The sequence below is a fragment of the Cibotium barometz genome, chromosome 26 (genome assembly GCF_041138505.1).
Source record: "Cibotium barometz isolate CiBa-2024 chromosome 26, ASM4113850v1, whole genome shotgun sequence".
Lineage (NCBI taxonomy): Eukaryota > Viridiplantae > Streptophyta > Polypodiopsida > Cyatheales > Cibotiaceae > Cibotium > Cibotium barometz.
The window spans coordinates 46,005,057-46,023,281 of record NC_141071.1 but is presented as its reverse complement, the minus strand read 5'-3'; the positions used below and the strand labels follow the sequence as shown (position 1 = coordinate 46,023,281).

At 47.5% G+C, this 18,225-nt stretch overlaps 1 protein-coding gene across 2 annotated transcripts in view; it reads left to right on the top strand.

Annotated features, from left to right (window-relative positions):
* LOC147624016 (magnesium transporter MRS2-2-like) overlaps nucleotides 1-18,225 on the top strand; it is a 95,659-nt gene that overhangs the window by 64,774 nt on the left and 12,660 nt on the right. For both annotated transcript variants that reach the window (XM_086820701.1, XM_086820700.1), the window contains exons 9-15: nucleotides 12,627-12,717; nucleotides 12,817-12,876; nucleotides 13,002-13,087; nucleotides 13,229-13,270; nucleotides 13,357-13,489; nucleotides 13,601-13,676; nucleotides 14,411-14,487. In XM_086820701.1, coding sequence (XP_086676827.1) covers nucleotides 12,627-12,717; nucleotides 12,817-12,876; nucleotides 13,002-13,087; nucleotides 13,229-13,270; nucleotides 13,357-13,489; nucleotides 13,601-13,676; nucleotides 14,411-14,487 — 565 coding nt within the window. The remainder of the gene's footprint in view (nucleotides 1-12,626; nucleotides 12,718-12,816; nucleotides 12,877-13,001; nucleotides 13,088-13,228; nucleotides 13,271-13,356; nucleotides 13,490-13,600; nucleotides 13,677-14,410; nucleotides 14,488-18,225) is intronic.

Sequence of the window (18,225 nt, the reverse complement as noted above, 5' to 3'; positions counted from 1 at the left end):
CGTGAGGAGGATGGAGTGATGGTAAGGGCGAGCAGAGGTGTAGATACTAGTGAAGTGGATTACATAGAAGAGGCTCATCATTTTTGGGCGATTTAGAAACTAGGTTACTAGAAGTGGTCGCAATCACAGTATTAATCCAATCAATGATGAGAAGAGAGAGAGATTTCACCCGTCAATCAACTAGTAACTTGAACTTACAAGGCTAATTTTGTATAGATCTAGTGACTAAAGCATGGGAAAAGATCAGTATATTGTGAATCCAAGGTAAAATTACAATTTGAATGGTTGGATTTTTATAGATCTCATTTGTAATATTTGTTCTGACTGTTAGAAGCCCTATAACTCCTTTTAAATTTTATTATTTAAAATAGATTAAAAAAAACTATATGGATTGAAGTACTTGTTACCATGAATCCATGAAAACAAAATCACTCAATTTGAGTAAGGAAAGGTCCATTTTCAATCATCACAAGTAAAAATCTCAATTTTATGTCTACTCTCCTCTCTTAAGTCTAAAACCAAGCCTAGTAAGCTTTGAAAATCTAGGATTGGTTATCTTCCAAATAAGCTTTGACTCATGTGGAACAAAGGACAAGCCCTCAACCCCTGCTAGCTCTTGAGGCGTAACAACGTTATCCTTAGCTCCCATTTTCTCGTTGCATCTATTCACATGAAAACTTGGATGAACTTTCACATTAGGAGGCAATTCTAGCTTATAAGGCACCTCCCTAACCCTTTTTGGGATCGTGTAAGGTCCACAGTACCTAGGGTACAACTTCAAAACCTTCTTTGTCCACAAGTTTGAGAACTGTTGGGTATCCTCAGATATCAATATAAAATGGTGCTCTATCTTATCTTAAGCACTTCTGATAGACTCGTGTACTGACTATCATGTCATGCATATCTGCTAAAAAATCTCTAGCTGCATCGATCCTGATATCCTTAAGTCCCGATATAGTTACTGGAGATCTAGGTTGGTAACCATACATTAGCATAAACAGACTGTAACCGGTAGCCGAATGCTAAGCACTACTAGAGGCAAGCTTGACCATTGGGATGTACCTCTCGCAACGGTCGCTTGGAGATGTATTCATGAAGCATATCCTCCAAACTTGATTCACCTTCTTCGTCTGCCCACTAAAGATGGTAAGAGGAACTCACACTCAACGCAGTCTCCAATCTCTGGAAAACTAGCTGCCATAAGTGTCTAGAAAACTTTGAGTCCCTGTCACTTAGTATGTCTACAACCTGAAGAGCTGCTCAACAAACTGTAGTGCTAAATCAGTTGCTCTCATGGTTGACCTTGTAGGTAGTTGTTAGCTTGTCTACCACCACTCAGATGGCATCATGCCCTCTGCTGATTCGGGGCAATCCGACAATAAAACAATGAAATCCATGAAAATACTTTTCCATTTCCCATAAATGATCTCTAGAGGACGTAACAACCCTCCAGTCCTAAGGCGCTCAGCCTTATTGACTTAACATTGATGACATTTGACCACATACTCTCGGACTTTTGCCTTCATTTTAGGCCAGTAAAACGTCCGTATTACCAAATCATAGGTTTGTTGTACTCTCGGATGACCTGCTGTAGGAGAGTCACGACATTCATAAAGGATGCATTTCCTTATCTTAGCACAATCTGGTACAGTGCTTGATCGTCTCGGAACAATAAACTGCTCCAAATCAAGTACTAACTACCACCCACCCTAACAGTTGGTATGACCCCTAAGTCTTGGTCTAAAACTGTGGAGCTCCCGCTTGGACTTTTTGCCAGGACTGACTGAAATGCCCATGGGTTCAACCTAGTTCTCTTAATGTGATATAGCAGAAGCCTTCATGTCTTAATCATAGCCCTTAATCACTTTGTAGGAGCATCCTGATGCAAAAACACACGAGAGAATAGAGACAAATAGACTGGTTTTGAGTATATGCATTATGTACATGGAAAAGATTATATGCATGCTTGGCCATAGGCCTTCCCAAAAGGGCTACTAACTAATTCTAATGACTCCTAGGACTGCTGAATGACCTGATCCCCCAAAAGGGAATGAGATGACTATCTACAATGATGTTTGATGCTTATATAGGCCCCTAGAGAGCTGGTCAGCCATCTTATAGTTGTCGGCTTGTATAAATATGTCCATGACTGTATATATGCATGCGTTTGTCTTCACACGTGTGGAATAATGCTGCCAATTCCAAACGATGCTCTTGTAGACGCCTACAGTGCCTATAATGCTGTCCTAAACAGGGATCTAGAGCTGTCGCGTCGTATGCTTGATATTTGGAGATCTCATGATTTCCTACAGGCCTCTCAAAGCTTGGCCTCTGCTCTCTGTGATATTAGTGACTTTTATCACACATGTGCCCTGTCTAAGAGGCAAGAGGCCTTGGATTTAGAAAGGGCTATTAGACGTAGATTGGTTGCCTTGTAGAAAGAGCACAAGAAACATCCTCATGCTCAATGGGTTGCAGATTCTTTATGTATTGTTAGGGTAGAACTTCATCACTCTCTTGAGCAACGTGCGGAGTACCGTTTCCATGCCCAGGAATCCTTTTGGACACAGATGTAACAAACATTTCTTTGCTACTCACGGCCCATCTCATGCCAGAGATAGTGTCAAGCAGTTGCAGGATTCACATGGTACTCTTCACTCAGATCCTCTTATGGTTAGACAGATTGTCACTGGTTTCTATTGCCAGCTTCTTAGTACTGAGCCGCACTCTGAATTGAGACACAGGACACAGAGGAAGGTTTGGAATGCATTGTCACATTTGATCGTTGAGGAGATGTGTGCCGCTCTGGATGCCCCTTTTTCTATGCAGGAGTTACAGTCATGCTCTTCATGCCTTACCTCATGGTAAGTGTCCAGGGGAGGATGGCCTCTCCCCTATTTTTTCATTACTTTTTGGGATGAGATTGGGGCTGAGATCACATCAGCTCTGCAGGAGATGTGGGACACAGGTTCTATGCCTTCTCTCACTGAGGGGCTTATTTATCTTATTCCTAAGAGTAGGGATAAGACATTGATTGGCCAGTGGAGACCTATCACCTTACTTGGGACTGCCTATAAGATTCTTGCTAAGTCAGTGAGCATCAGATTGCAGCCAATTTTGCAGGATGTCATTCATGATACTCAGTAGAAAGGGATAAGACATTGATTGGCCAGCGGAGACCTATCACCTTACTTGGGATTGCCTATAAGATTCTTGCTAAGGCAGTGAGCATCAGATTGCAGCCAATTTTGCAGGATGTCATTCATGATACTCAGAATGGATAAGACATTGATTGGCTAGTGGAGACCTATCACCTTACTTGGGACTGCCTATAAGATTCTTGCTAAGGCAGTGAGCATCAGATTGCAGCCAATTTTGCAAGATGTCATTCATGATACTCAGAATGGATTCTTACACTGCAGGAGCATCTTTGATAACATTTTCTCGTTTTGGGAGGCCATCGAATGGGCTAAAGCGAGCAATCAGCCCTTAGCCATTCTGCTCTTGGATTTTGAGAAGGCCTATGATACTGAGATGCTCAACGTGCTCCTCAAGGTACGACTATAAAACGAAAATATTATCTAAGAATACGATCGCGAACTTCCCCAAACAATCCTAAAAGACATCATTCATCATTTGTTGAATAGTAGCAGGAGCATTCCTGATCCCAAAAAATACAATCGCGAACTTCCCCAAACAATCCTGAAAATCATTTGCTGAATAGTAGCAGGAGCATTTGTGAGCCCAAAAAATAATACGAGAAACTTGTAATGGCCATCATACCATGTACAGAAACCTATCTTATAAGACATCTTCCTTGGATATATGTATTTGCTAACGGGTTCAAAGGTCAATCTTCGTAAAATAGGCAGCACCTTGCAACCTTTCTACTACGAAATCATCCGCTGTGGAACTCCTCCAGGGAGATTTACTTTTGCGAATCTGTCCCATCCTTACCCTGACAACTGTCAAGCAATCTCATCCTCCTCCAACCGGTTCATCTGTAAGGTGCAATACTCACAAGCTGAGACCCTGGAAGCAAATCAATCAACGGCCCTACTGGGCAGTAAACCATAAGGCAATTTAACAGGGAAGACATCTGCAAAATCCGGCTTGATGCCTTCTAAAGGCTCTCTCTCCCAAGCATCCAACTTCACTGTACCCAACCTACAATTCACATTAGATGAAAAGGGATCAAGAATACATTGAAACACCTCATAATCTGAATTTCCAATTACATTATGAGGTTCTAGTGAATTTACAAGAGTAGATGGTGGGACCGTGAAGACCCTCACAAAGTACCAAGTATGACACTTCTAATCTACATGGACATCATGGCTGAAAAACCATTCCTTTCCTAGAATAACATCTACTCTATCTAGATTCATAATAAAAAAATCTAGGGGCTCCGTGTAATCTTGGAGAATTGAAAAACCTGCCGGTTCCAAATCTGTCCATACCTCGGCACTAGGTTCACATGATCACTTAGCTGCATCTCCACTCCCAACTTCTACTCAAGTTTTGCATTAATAAAGTTGTGAGTACTACCAGGGTCAGAAAGGATGTGCATAGTATTCCCCAATACCGATCCATACATCCATAGAAGATCATTTGGATCGGACATATTGCAGGTTAAGCTGTGGGCGGCTTCCAACCAATCTAGAAGCTCAGAATCTTCACTATGAGGGATAATCTCCTCTTCTTGGATGGAATTAGGTGTTCCCCTAAGGATTGGGATGGCTGCTATGGACGCCTTGGTCCACACTATCCTCTAATTGGAGTTCAAGGTGGGCAGTTGATTGGGGAAGCCACAACTTGTCTCCTTTCCAGTCATGCAATACTCCAGCTTGCCTCAGCCAAGGATGTCCAATCAAAAGGGAGTAAGCACCCCGAATTTGTGGTAGCCTGATCACCTTGAAATCCAGAAAGAAGCTAGTGCCTTGCACATCTACTATGACATGCTCCACAATGCCCACGAGGGTAACATCCCGCTGGTTGGCCATTCTGACAGAGAAGCTGGCAGGTCTAGTGATGGGGAGGCCTATGACTTCCAAGGTGAAGCCGGGTATTAGATTCACTCCAGATCCTTCGTCAATGATGGCACCAGAGAGAGATATTCCATTAATTTGAACTGTGAGGCGAAGGCTGGGGTAATTAGTTAGGGAGGTAGTGGAAGAACCAATCCCTAGACAGCCAATGACTTGTCCTCTTGAATTCTCCACAGATTGCTCACCACTAGGAGACTGTGTATTGCCTGGCTTGGCTATGGTCTGGAGCAGAGCGTTGTGTTGTTGGCGCATAGCTGGACTGCAGTGGAGCAGATCATACAAGGAGACTTGTGCTTTGGATTGGTGGAGGGTAACCATGGAGAGGGCTTAGTGCCTACCCTTGGAGGGTTCCACTGGGGGCTCTCCAAGCATGGGTGGAGCAGTCTGGAAATCCTACACAGCTTGTAGGAATGCATGATCTATGACATTATGAGTAAGTGGGGAAGAGTCCTCTGCGTCCTGGCTGTTGGTGGAGGCACGTTCTAGTGGTCCTAGAGCCTTGTTTTAAGGCCGAGTGATTGCTACAGCAGTGGGGTGAACCTTCGCTGGATTCTCTTGGGGGCAAGATACCGATGGAAGAGTGTCCGATGGGGGTTGGGGTGAGCCATGGAAGTTGAAGGAGTAGCCTCAGGCTAACATACTGAAATCAAGTGAGAGAGAAGAAATGTGAAATTTGATGGGGGTGGTGCAGGAGAGGTGCTGGCTTTCTGTCTCGGACAGTCCCTGGTATAGTGATCTTTCACCTCTGGGCAGAACTTACATGGAGGTGAGCCTTCTGGCGAGGGACATCAGCTCTGGAAGTGTCCATACTCCCCACACCTGTAGCACATGATTGGGCGATTGCGGGGTGAAGGGGGGCGAGTAGGACGGTTCTGGGTAGGAAGTAGCTGCCATAGTGATAGGGGTTGCCGGAGGATTGGGAATGAGAGGGGTTTGTGGAGAGTAGGTGGAGGGGGATTGCACCATAAGGGGTAGTACAATGACCAGTGGGAGTGGCAGGGAAGTTCAGGGTAGGGAATTGTTGTTGCTGGTGCAGTTGGCGGAATCCCTTAAGATAATAACAATCCTTATCCTCATGCCCATTCTTCTCATAGAAGGAGCAGTATCTCCACTTGGAACATCCTGAGCTAGCTTGCCCAGGAGACTGACAAAGTGCACACCAGAGACCTTTCCTAGACTCTTGCTAGAACTGGAGATCCTCAATCTCCTCCTTAAGTTGTGCCAAAGTGCTTTCTTCCTTCAGAGACTTCTAGCTTAGCTACAGTGCCTCCAGCTCAAGCTTAAGCTGAGCTACTCGGTCGTCTGGGGATAGAGTGGTAAGAGTTTGGAAACCCGTTATCACGTTCAAACATGGTACATGTATTCTCCAATTGGGAGGCCAGTTCCTGGAATTCCAGCAAGGTGGTGACTGGTTTACCTTCCCAGATGTTCTGTTGGTTTGTCCTAGGCAAAGCCTGCATCACCCACTGACGCACCATGAAGTCTCCTGGGTATGCTGGTAGGCGGGCCACCAACACGGTGGTTCGTGTCATGAGCTTTGCTACACTTTCCCAAGGCAAGAGCTTCAGCTTCCTCAGTTCTTGTAGAATGTGGTCTTTGTAATTTCCTGGTTGGAACATCCTAAGAAAGGTGTCCCTCATGGTGGGCCAATCTGCAAAGTGATCCACAGGGAACGGGCTAAACCATTTATCCACTGAGCCTTCCAATGTGGAAGGGGAGAGAACGACACAAGTGACAAGATTGCAAGAGGAACAAGAAGGCTAGACAACACTTGCACTACAAAACATTGTTACATGCCCTTCACTGTACCGTGCACACTCAGCAAAGGTCACAGTGAATAGGATGACACACAGGCTCAAGTTGATGACAAGTGACTACAGCACCCAAGGCTAAGGTTCCAATGTCGTATGAAAGATGGAGCATGAAGGATGTCCTTCAGGATGAGTCGAGGGTCCATATAAGCATTCCTGCAAGACGTGATGGAGTCGGTGGCATCTCCTATCTTTGGTAGATGCCCTCGGAGTGGCGCTTTTGGTAGAATCTCCCATCTTTGGGGGATGCCCGCCGTTGGAGTGTCGGTGTGCCTTCAATGCCTGTGTGTGTGTCCGTTGGTGGTGCACCTCTGCTCCTGGATGGTTCCGCTAGGATTAACCCATTGTGGCGGTGTTACAGTGACACTCAGAGATGGTCCGACTGTGTGAGCACCCTTGGTGGCTACAGTTCACCCACCACTAGATTGCTCACCGTCCTGGGTGAGGAAGATAGGAAACATTTTACAGTGAAAGATTGTTACATATGAAAAGATGCATTATGCACTGTGTACATTATGAAAGATGGTGCAAAAATAAAGTATTGACATCATAAAAAGATGGTATATACAATGAGAGCATAAAACTAAAGATGTTCCCCATGATGGGGGAAAGGTCTGAGTGCTGCCCGATGTAGTACACTAGGGGCCCTAGTGGATGAAGAATTTTGAGGGCTGGAGAGAAGTGACTAGAGAGGGCCGAGGGACTCCTGAAGGGCATCCAGGTTGGCTACATGGGCATGTAAAGAGACAAGCTTCTGAGTCTGCTGCGTCACTAAGTCATGTAACACGACCATCTCTTTGTGTTGTGGGAAGATGAGGAGTTGGGTGAGCTCTGACTCCGCTTCCTGTAGGCGTTGGTCTAGAGTGGATACCTGAGCCTAAAGACCTCGAATGATGTCCTTAGCTTGGTGAGTGCGATCCCTTTGGCGGCGCGGGGATTACTGGAGAGCTCAAAGATGTAGTCGGTGAGGTGGGTGGAGTAGATGCGGAGATCAGCCGAGAGGTTTTGCAGACCCTGAACTATGCGGCCAGCTTGATGAGGATGAGGCTGGAAGGGGAATGGGTCGATGAAGTTAATGGTGAAGGAAGTGGTGCGGGAGGTGGAGGCAGACAAATAAAAATGATGGATAGCAACAGAGGAAGAAGTTGTAGTGCGGGCGGAATGGTGGTGAAGATGTGGGCGAGGGGGAGGGACGGGATTGGGGGTGACATCTTCATCCTCAGATGGAACATACTGAGGATTAATGTCGGAAGATGTGTGGAAGAAGAGGAATGTGAAGAATCTGAAGAAATGGATGGAAAAGTTACCCCTGGGGCCACCATTGGAGTAGCTGGACAGAAGGTGATGGTGGTGCAGTAGAGCGAGCACCTGACAGTGTAGCTGTCACAAGTGGCAGAAGAATGTCCTGAGAGGGTGGCGCGACCTTTGAAGAGGGATGGCACCCCACCGGTCGTAAGAAGTGAGTGATGGGAGTGCTTGTATGGCATAGGAATGTTAGGTGAACCGTCTGCCGCCATGAGAGGATGATGGAGTGAAGCGGTGAAGGAGAAAAAATAAAAAGAGAAAGAGACAAAATAGGAAGGTATGGTGAGGGCAATAAGATTTTTTTGGGTTTTTTTTCTTTGCTTTGCTTTTCTTTTTCGTGGGGTGGGTGCTGTGCGCAGACAACAGCGCGGGAGGCAAGTGGGGTGGGGCCGAGCAGGGTGTGGAGAGTGGTTGGGGGGGGTGTGTTTCGTGATGAGTGGGGTGGTGTGGGGGATGGGCCGGAAGAGAGGGGGATGAGGGATGATGCGAGGCGAGGAGGAGAGGGGATGGGAGAGGTGAGGGTGCGAGTTGGGGTTGTGTGGGGGATGGGCCGGAAGAGAGGGGGATGAGGGATGATGCGAGGCGAGGAGGAGAGGGGATGGGAGAGGTGAGGGTGCGAGTTGGGGTTGTGTGGGGAGGCGAGTAGGAAGTGAGAAGGGAGGCGAGGAGGGAGGGGGGGGGAGGCGAGTCGGGGGTTGAGGGGGAGGCAAGCAGGAAGGAAAGGAGGTGGGGGGGGAGTGAGGGATGAGGGATGGTAGGCGAGCCGGACAGAGGGAGAGAAGGGGGAGAGTCGTCAGATAGGAGAGGGGGAGAGTCATCAGATAGGAGGAGGGGTGAGTCATAGGATGATTGGGGGAGTCGTCAGATAGGAGGGAGGTGAGTCGTTAAAGGGCGAGGGGGGGTGAGTTAGGGATGATAGGGGGGCGAGTAGTGATGGGTGGAGGCGAATGGGATAGGTGGGGAGGGTGCGAGTTGGAATAGGGGACGGGGTCTGAGTCGGACAGGTGGATGGGAGGCGGAGTGGAGGGGTGAGTGGGACGGGTGGAGTGTGATCGAGTCGGACAGGTGGGCGAGGGGGCGAGTCGAGAGGAGGGGCGCCTTTTTTTTTTTTTTTTTTGGGGGGGGCGGGGGGGGGGGGGGGGTAAGGGTGAAGGCAGTTGTGAGAGGTAGGCATGAAAAAGGGCCAAAATTAAAGGAGAGGAGGGGGATGGAGAGACATAACTTGTTTTCTTCTCTCTTTTTTTTTTTTTTTGGAGGTGGGTTGGACGAGGGTTAAGGGGAGGCTTCAAGGGAGGCTTTTGGGCTATATGCCTTGCACAGTGCCTTGAGGAAGAATGTGGTGGAATAGAAATGACCGTTCCCAAGCTGGAACTAGCTTCTTGGCCCATTTCAAATACCGAACCTGGAATGCTAGTACTAGTTGGCCTTCTAGGAACTGGGGCTTCCGTAGATGTCGGTCATGCCATGCCTTCCTTCAGTTTTGTTCCACCTACAAAGCCTAGTTCTCGGGTCTCGTCCAGGATGGTCAAACGGAGCACAAAGGCACTGTGGTCAGTATCTTCCTGGCGGGTGGTCTCTACCCGGTATGACCCCATGGTTAAATTCGAAGGGCAAGACGGCCTCCAGATCGTGGACCAACTGAAAGGGACTGTGGCGAGTCGTGGCTTTGAAGGTGGTTCTGTAAGCCCACAAGGTGTCGAGGAGAGCCTCAGACCAGTGATTTGGGTGTTGATGGCACATCTTTCAGAGTTAAGTGATAGAGCACTTTGTTTGTGCTTTCCGCCTGCCCGTTGGATGGGTGGTAATAAGCACCCGACTTTTGATGGAAGATCTTATACCTGCTAAATAAGGTGGTAATGACTTCATTGACGAAGTGGGAGCCTCTGTCACTGGTGACTTCCAAGGCACAGCCAAAGTGGACAAATATGTGCTCGTATAAGAACCGTGCCTTGGTGTTACCCATGCAATCCTTGGTGGCTTGGTCTTCCGTCCACTTGGTCGCATAATCTGTGGTGGCAAGAATGTATCTGCACCGGCTCGGCTGTGCCACATGGTCAATGGGCCCCATGAAATTAATACCCCATTTCTTGAATAGGACCAAGAGAGGGAGAGCTGGAGAGGCCAGTGAGATTGATGGGTGGGTTTGGGCCCACACTGTTTGCAAGTATCACAAGATTTGGCAAACTGAATAGAATCTTAAAACATTGTTAGCCACTTGCCCACCACAGGCCATCCTGGAACAAGAGGGCGCCCGAGATGTGGCTGGGATAGTGACCACCACTAGGACCAGAGTGGGCATCTTCGACCAAGTGAGGCACTTCACGAGGGTTGATGGACCTTAGTAAAACACCATCATGACCAGCTTTGTAGAGTTGGCTAGCTATGATTTGGAAGGGTCGGCTCTTCACCAGAAGCTGGCACTTGTCTTTGGGACTAGCGCCAAACTGGAAATTGTCATGTGGAAAGCAAGGCAAGAACATCCCCATACCAATCTGGGGTGGCATTAACCTTAAAAAGAACACTATCAAGAAGGTCATCCTCAATACCTGGCAGGCTTCCCAATGTCGATGTGAGAGAGGTGGTCCGCAATGATGTGATGTTTGCCCTGCTGGCCGAAGGAGGATGTCAAAATCGAAATCTTGGAAGAGCAGCAACCACCGCCAGACACAACCCACCACCTGGGGTTTGTTGAGAAGATATTTGAGAGCATGGTGGTCCGAGATGACGATGAAGTGGGAGCCCAAGAGATAGTGTTGGATCTTTTGGCAAGCATAGACTATGGCCAAGTCTTCCTGCACAGTGGTGTTGTAGTTTTGTTCAGCGGGTGTGAGGAGGCGGTTGGCATAGTAGATTGGTCTGTCCATCTTGTATTCCCACTGGGTTGAGTGAGGACCGCATCCATAGTAGTGAGGCTTGCATCTGTATGGACATGGAAGATGAGCGTCCAGTCGGGTGGGATGAGAATGGGAGCTTCGGTGAGACACTGAAAAGCTCTGCGGCATCACCCCAGTGTCCAAAACATGCTGAAAGCCCCTGCGGAGGCCTGGCCCCAAAAGGTCCCAATAGCGCATAAAAAAGGCCGGCGTCAGTCCGTCCTCCCTTGGGCAACTATGTCGCGGCAGGACCCTCAAGGCCTCGGCAAGCTCAATCTCTGACAAAGGTGAACCTAGAACTGTACGCATACGGTCTGTGAAACTGTAGTTATGCAGAACTGAGAACAGTTTGAACAATGGCTATTCTGCTGTATAATATTCATATGGCAGGTTTGTCCCAAAATGGGAACATATCAAAAATCCATTTCAGCTTGACATTCCATAACATGAAGATTGTAATCCAAAAGTGGATTGATATAGTAATGTGATGCCAAAGGTCTGCCTGTGTGCCCTCCGGTGGGTATCCATTACAGGCTTTGGATCTGGGCTTGTCTAGCGTTCTTGTGACTATGAAGTCAAAGAAGGGGAGTGCCTGTGGGAAGATACTGCATCAATCCATGCTGCTCTCTGGGATCTTGTGGCAGGTGCTGAAGAGGACATCGACCATAAAGCATAGTCACAGGGAATGGGCATTTTTAGACTCGGGAATGTTGGGGATGGCAGCATCTTCCCGGCTCCCATTCCTGTCCCATGTCACTCTATAGTCACAGGGAATGGCCATTCTCAATCTTTTCCGTCCCCGTTCCCCGTCCCCATTTCGCGTCCCATGTGACTATGCCATAAAGCCAAAGTGGTTATGGATTGCCAAAGACAAGAGGGGTGAGGATGTATGTACCAGCTGCCATCACTGAAGCCAACCACTCTGATTGTATGAAGAATAGAATATTTGATCTGCTCCTCCTGTATCAGTATGACTAGTCTCCAGCCCTCTGCCACCTTGTTAAGGAATGTCTCGCCTCCCTGGACCAAAGGATACAAATGACCTGTGAGGGAACACATTGACGCCAAGTCAATGAACCTGTCTGCCCTTAATTTGATCTGCCCCCTGTCACCAGTGAAGGGGTATGGTTGCATCAGGTTGTAGCCAATATCCAGGCTGCTAGACGTGCAGGTCCATGAGCCTTGAGGCACGTCAGGGCGGGCTGCAGAGCTGAATGTAAATGTTGATGTGGCAAGCTCGGCGTCTTGCTGCAGAGCTGGGGGACAAGCTGGATGCTGGATGATGGGCTGTATGGCTAGGTGGTGGGCTGCAGTGATTGACATAGTATTGATGGTAATGTGGACAGACAAACAGGGCTTTTTGCATGAAAATGGAGTCTTTCAATTTTTCTTGGCTCAGGAGTCGGGCTCTTCACAGCTTTGCATTGGCATGTTCAAACAGAAAAAAAGCTCCTTACATTTTTATCCATCTAGAGGTCGCTTTTACGCTTGCTTTTTTGTTTTTTTTTCTTTCATTGCATCCTATCTTGGGTGCTTAAGGTACCTCATTAAGATTACACTTTAGGAGCTACATGACTGCATTTTTGCAGGGAAGCCCAGAAAACCATTTTGAAGCGAGAGCAGCAAGTGAACAAAATTCGCCAGGCAGCTGCAGACATGATCGTGTCTTATCAGCGCGAGGTAAAACCTACTGCAATTTCAATGATAATCAGTTATCCATTTTGACCAGTAGGGGAAAAATATGATCAATTTGTTTCCTGTGGTTGATTGATTCCATAGATTGATGATGCTGGAGGCGCTCTTGAGGAGATGAGAAAGGGTATGGACTCAGCACAAGAGGTAGTCATGGCACTTAAAAACACTGTTGTGCTCAGTTGCACTATGAGTAAGTTATTTTGTAAAGAAGATTTAGCATGGGATTGATGCCAGTGGTGATTAGTAGGAATTTAAATGGCTGCATGAAGGTGTGGGAGCTTGGGCTTGACACAACACGCAATCGGATCATAACGATGAACCTTTATATCTCCATTGCAACTGTGACAATTAGTTTGTAAGTAATAAAAGAGTGCATCATATTCATAATATTTCCATGTGCATACTTATTGCGGATTTTTGATATGATTACAAGTTGATTGGACCTTTATTGCTATTGAGCTACGGTGGGTTTTCTGTTGTCTGTTTTGCTTTGCAGAGCTACTGTACCGGCAAGCTTTTTTGGCATGAACCTTTCGAGGTACTTATAGCTGGTATTCACAATCGGTGTTTTAAGCTAGTTGTGGCTGTGCCTCCTCTTACCAATTTATTTTGGATTCAATGTAGTGGGATCGAGGGTCACCCTCATATGTTCTACTGGGTGCTGGGCTCAACATCAACACTAGCCTTGACATGTTTTGTCAGTCTTATTGTTGCCTTGCGCGTTGTTCCCAATTTCAAAGACAAGCGGCGTGCCCAGGTGCTGGATGTTTAGTTGGCCTCATTAAGTTGAGTATGGTAAGATATATGAACAGTTTTGTGATGCTGAAGGCATATGTTACCCTTTGGCTGCATTTTCAAATCCTTTCAGGACCTTGCTGCTTTGAGGGACCTTCTTCAACATATGAATGCCATAGACGACATCTTCCAATCAGTTGCAAGCCAAGGTTTGAGCTTAATTATACTATTTGTAATGTGATGCTGTTAACCTTGAGTATATCTTCTCCATACTAATGAGGAGTGTCTCCTGCATGGACTGATGAGTCACAATGAGCTGGGTGTGAGCCATGTAGGCTCTCTTGAGTGTCCCATCCCTGTAGTCACATGAAACGGCTGACTCCCACACCCAAAAACTTCAAAACTCCTAGTGTTGGGGGGTTTCTGTAGACAGTAGCCAATTCCATTTCCGTTTCTGTTCCATGTGATTTGGCCCTTCCTGTCTGTTCCATATATGAAAGGCAGTCATCAGTTATGGCTCCTGAAAATTTGCTTTGAGCTGACTGTGAAGTGTCGTCGCAGTTTTGGATTGGCATCTTGGAAATTCAAATGCTTTACAGGCCATGTGCCCCTAGTTGGGGGTGGTCACCTCTTTGGAATGATAACCATTCAAAATGTGCTCTCGGAAACAGCCCACTTAACCTAGTTCCTAGCCTCATGGGCCGTTGTAAGTTCCATCTTCCACTGCTGTCTGACAAATTAGTCGCTATCAACATGGCAGTTGTTGTGGCCCATCTACTTTTACTTGCATGTGATTTTCCATCCATATTCGCTATAGTGGCCTTTGAACTTTTTGGGTGTAGGATGTCTTGAGTTGTTGGCTGGAGATAAAGAAGTTTCATTGCTAGTATTTAAGCATGTGAAATCAATTTGAGTGTTCCCATGGCTGCATTGTGCATGACAGGTGAAGGCAGTCGCATGACACGAGAAGAGTTCGAGCAAATACTTAGAGCTCATTCAACAACTCAATTCATTCGAAAAGTGAGCTTTCATAGATTTTGTTCAGTGTTATATGCAAGTGCTTTAGTTTAAGCTACATGGGCCTTTGTTACTGTGTAGGATGAATTGTCAGCAAAGTGTAGAAGTTTATAGCCACCTCAATGCAAACACCTCAGTGCAGGATAAGGGATCTCTTGTAGGCAGCACTAGTGGGAGAACATGACAGAATTTCCAATGTCCAATTTATGGGCAAGGGATATATCGGGATTGAGTTTGACTCGGCAGCCCTCGCTGAGAGCGACTTGATGCAGAGCCCTATCTCAGTTCGGACGGCACAGGTTCTCTTTGCACCATGTCACCACCGCTTCTCTCCTGACATGGACCCCTTGGCAAGTGTCACTGGTTTCCCGGTTACTGTTTGCTTCCCTGTGCTCCCAATACAGTACATGGAGCTCCTACCAACGATTGGCTGCGGCTTGGTACAGGTGACTAAGTTCCCTCCGGGCTCCCCTCTTTTAGCTGCCTTGGTCACAGCCAGCCAGGTCTGTGAGGTTTCCATCGCTCTGCGTCCTGCTGGCCTTGCTGGAGAACTTTCCACAAGAGATGGTGATTCCTCATCTCGATGAGACCTTCCTTCTGCGTGTGGAGTACTGTGGACTTCTGTAAGCAAATGGGCCATCTTGCCTGTGCTTACCCCGTGACCCTGCTCCACTCCCAGCTCCAACCCGGTGGAGACGCATACCTTCTGCACCCCCATGACTAAGTTCACCCCTGAAACCCCCACACCGCATCATCCCCGTTTCCCTCCCCCCCCCCCCCCCCCTTTCTCCCCAAAAAAAAAAAAAGAAAAGAAAAAGAGGAGGATGGGACACACTGTGGATTAAGGCTTCTTTAGGAGGCTCCTTATGGGGCCGGAGTGTTTGAAGAGACCCAGGTACCTTTCAAGTTTGCATGGTCCGTTGGAATTAGGGTTTGGAGAGATTAGGGTGGAAAGAAATGATGGTTAAGCCACAATAATTGCACTTTTGACCTTTATGCTTCAAAGACCCCTTGTTGTAGTAGAAAGCTTGATCTTCACCTCTGCCTTTGAGCTTCTTTGGAGGGAGCTGATGATCCCTTCAAAGACTGGAGAAGGTAGATTCTTGAGAGTAGTGACAAGATTGCCATACTCCTCAAGCATGCTCTTCAAGAGCGCTGCAACCACATCATCATCTTCCACTGGTGTTCCAATCGCTGAGAGTTGAGTCATAAGATTCTTCATATGATTGATATGAGTGGCAAAAGACTCATGAGAATTCAGCTTCAACTCAAAGGACTATATCTTCAATGCACAGCCACACAAGCAAGTGTCGAGGGTGAGCTGTGAGTCCCCCCCGACTTGTGTCTGCCCGCCATCGCCCTCCTTCCCCCTGCTCACCATTGCCCCCTCCTCCCCTGCCTGTAATGCACCCTGTGCCCAGCCCACCATCACATCTTACCCCCCCCCCCCCAACACACACACACACTTTTTTTCCCCACTTTTTTCTCTGCCGCCTGTCCACCTCTCCCTAGTTCTTTTTGCTTTTCCTCCTCCCAGCTCCCTATTTCCCCTTCTCGCCTCTCTTCTTCAATGCTTCTCAAGGCAGGTTTTTAGTTTGTGGGAAGCATTTCCTTCCAGTAAGTTTTGGCATCTTCTGGTCTTCAAGCCCCAGGAGGACTCCATGTTAGCCGCTCCGTCATCCCCCGTTGAGGCGGTTGTCCCTTGCCTCTCTTTTTCAGAAGGGGACCTTTATCTCCTCACTTTGACAGTCGCATCCTTAGAGGCCTCCACTTTGGTATGCAAAGATTTTCGGTAGCCGCCCGGCACGCAGATAGCTCAAGGATCTTTTATAGGCTAGCCTCCTTGGTGCGCCTGGAAAGATTGTTGATATTCATCCTTTGGGGTGTGGCTACTACCAGGTTGAGTTTGACTTGCACGCGGCGTCGTACAGAGTCATGCAGTTGAGCCCACGGGCACAAAGTGTGTGAATCTTTACAATAGATGAGAAGTGTGTTATCCAAATGAAGACAGAGTGCTCCAATTTATAGGTTTGAGGTTTCAATGCTCTAGAATGGAAAGAGTAAGCTCCAAGTGACAAGTGGCTACCTTAATCGACGAGTGTTAAGCTAAATTGACGAGTGTAAGGTGAAATTACAAATGTAGGGACACTTGTGTTATTCTAGATGCCACATGTCTTAATTTAAGAAAATTTCAAAGATTTTGACTCAAATAGAATTCCCATCAGATTGTGTCAGAAATAGCATCTCTCCTAGATTCTAGGAGTTGCATGCTTTAGGTTCAAGAAGGCTTCGTTGTAAAGATTCACCTGTTCATGGTTTGTTCAAAGATTTGAGCATTTGGTTTCGCCTTGGAAACCACTCATCATGATCTGGGTGTTCTGGTCAATTTGACTCTCGAGTGCTAAATCAGTCATCTGGGCAACTGGTCTATAATCACCCGATTGAAAACTTTGGGAGTTTTGGCCAATGGCTACCCGTAAATAAAAATGTGCATTCTAACTTAATTAGCTACTCAAGAGATATACAAATCACAATTCATGCTCCATGAGCTATCTGGTAATTACCAACTCACACAGAGAACAATTTTGAGCAAGACAATGATCAATTTGAAGAACAAAGTAGGAGGTTGGTTACACTCGGGTAATCGAGGTTCCATCCCTTCACATCTGCATAGCCTCTCCGGAGACAGTGCTGCATGCCATATCTCTTCCTTGCCTTTGGGGAGCCCCTATTCTGTAGAGAGTAGTACATTGGGCCTCCTAGGCCAATTCTTCATATGCAAGCCGATGGGGCATCTCGCTAGAGCTTGTCCTAGTCGACAGTCCAAGTGACCCCCGGGTCCCAGCTTAGATCCTCTTCAGGGGGGTGGGAGGGAAGCTAGCCCTCGGGCAGCAGAGCACGAGGATCCCACTACGGCCGACACTCATGCCGGAGAGTGGTAGACCGTTGGCTCGTGACAGAGCCACCAGTCAACCTCCAGAGCTGAACAGGAGGATATGCTTCTGTCAGAGAACCATTTCGAGCATTTATCACAGTAGCCACCTGACCATGATGCCCCCCTCCCAACCCCCGGTTTGGAGGCCGTTACTCTGCCAAGATTCCACTCTAGGTTCCCAGATTCTAGTGAGGCCTTCTGGACCTACCGAGCCTCCGGTGGACCCTTCCTCTTGACCTTGCACCCTTCCTCTCACGAGGATTCCCCCTTCCGCTTCCCTCTTCTCCATGCTTTCGTCTCTAGCTCTCCCCGCAGTAGCCTCGTCTCCTTTGGAGCACGCTGTCCCCCCTCCGTGCATTCGTGCTGCCCTCCGGTTGTGCCAGATCTGGAGCGGAAAGCACATAGCAGATCGACTGGATTCGGTGAGCAGGAGAGAAGCATTCGCCAAGGCCTTGCCTCTCTTCAGCGACTTCAGGAGAGCTCCCTAGATAGCCCATGGATTGAGGGTCAGGTGGCTACCGCCTGTACAGAGGTCAAATCCATAGTGGAGCAAAGGGTAGAGTACAGATACCATGCGAGAGCTCCCTAGATAGCCCATGGATTGAGGGTCAGGTGGCTACCACCTGTACAGAGGTCAAATCCATAGTGGATCAAAGGGTAGAGTACAGATACCATGCGAGAGCTTCCTTTTGGACCGAGGCTAGAGATAGATGTTGGCAATCACAGGTAGATCAACCATGGAGCTATGGAGGATGAAGTCTCTCAATGGTTGTGGAAAGAGAAGAAGAGAGAGAAGAGGAAGCTTG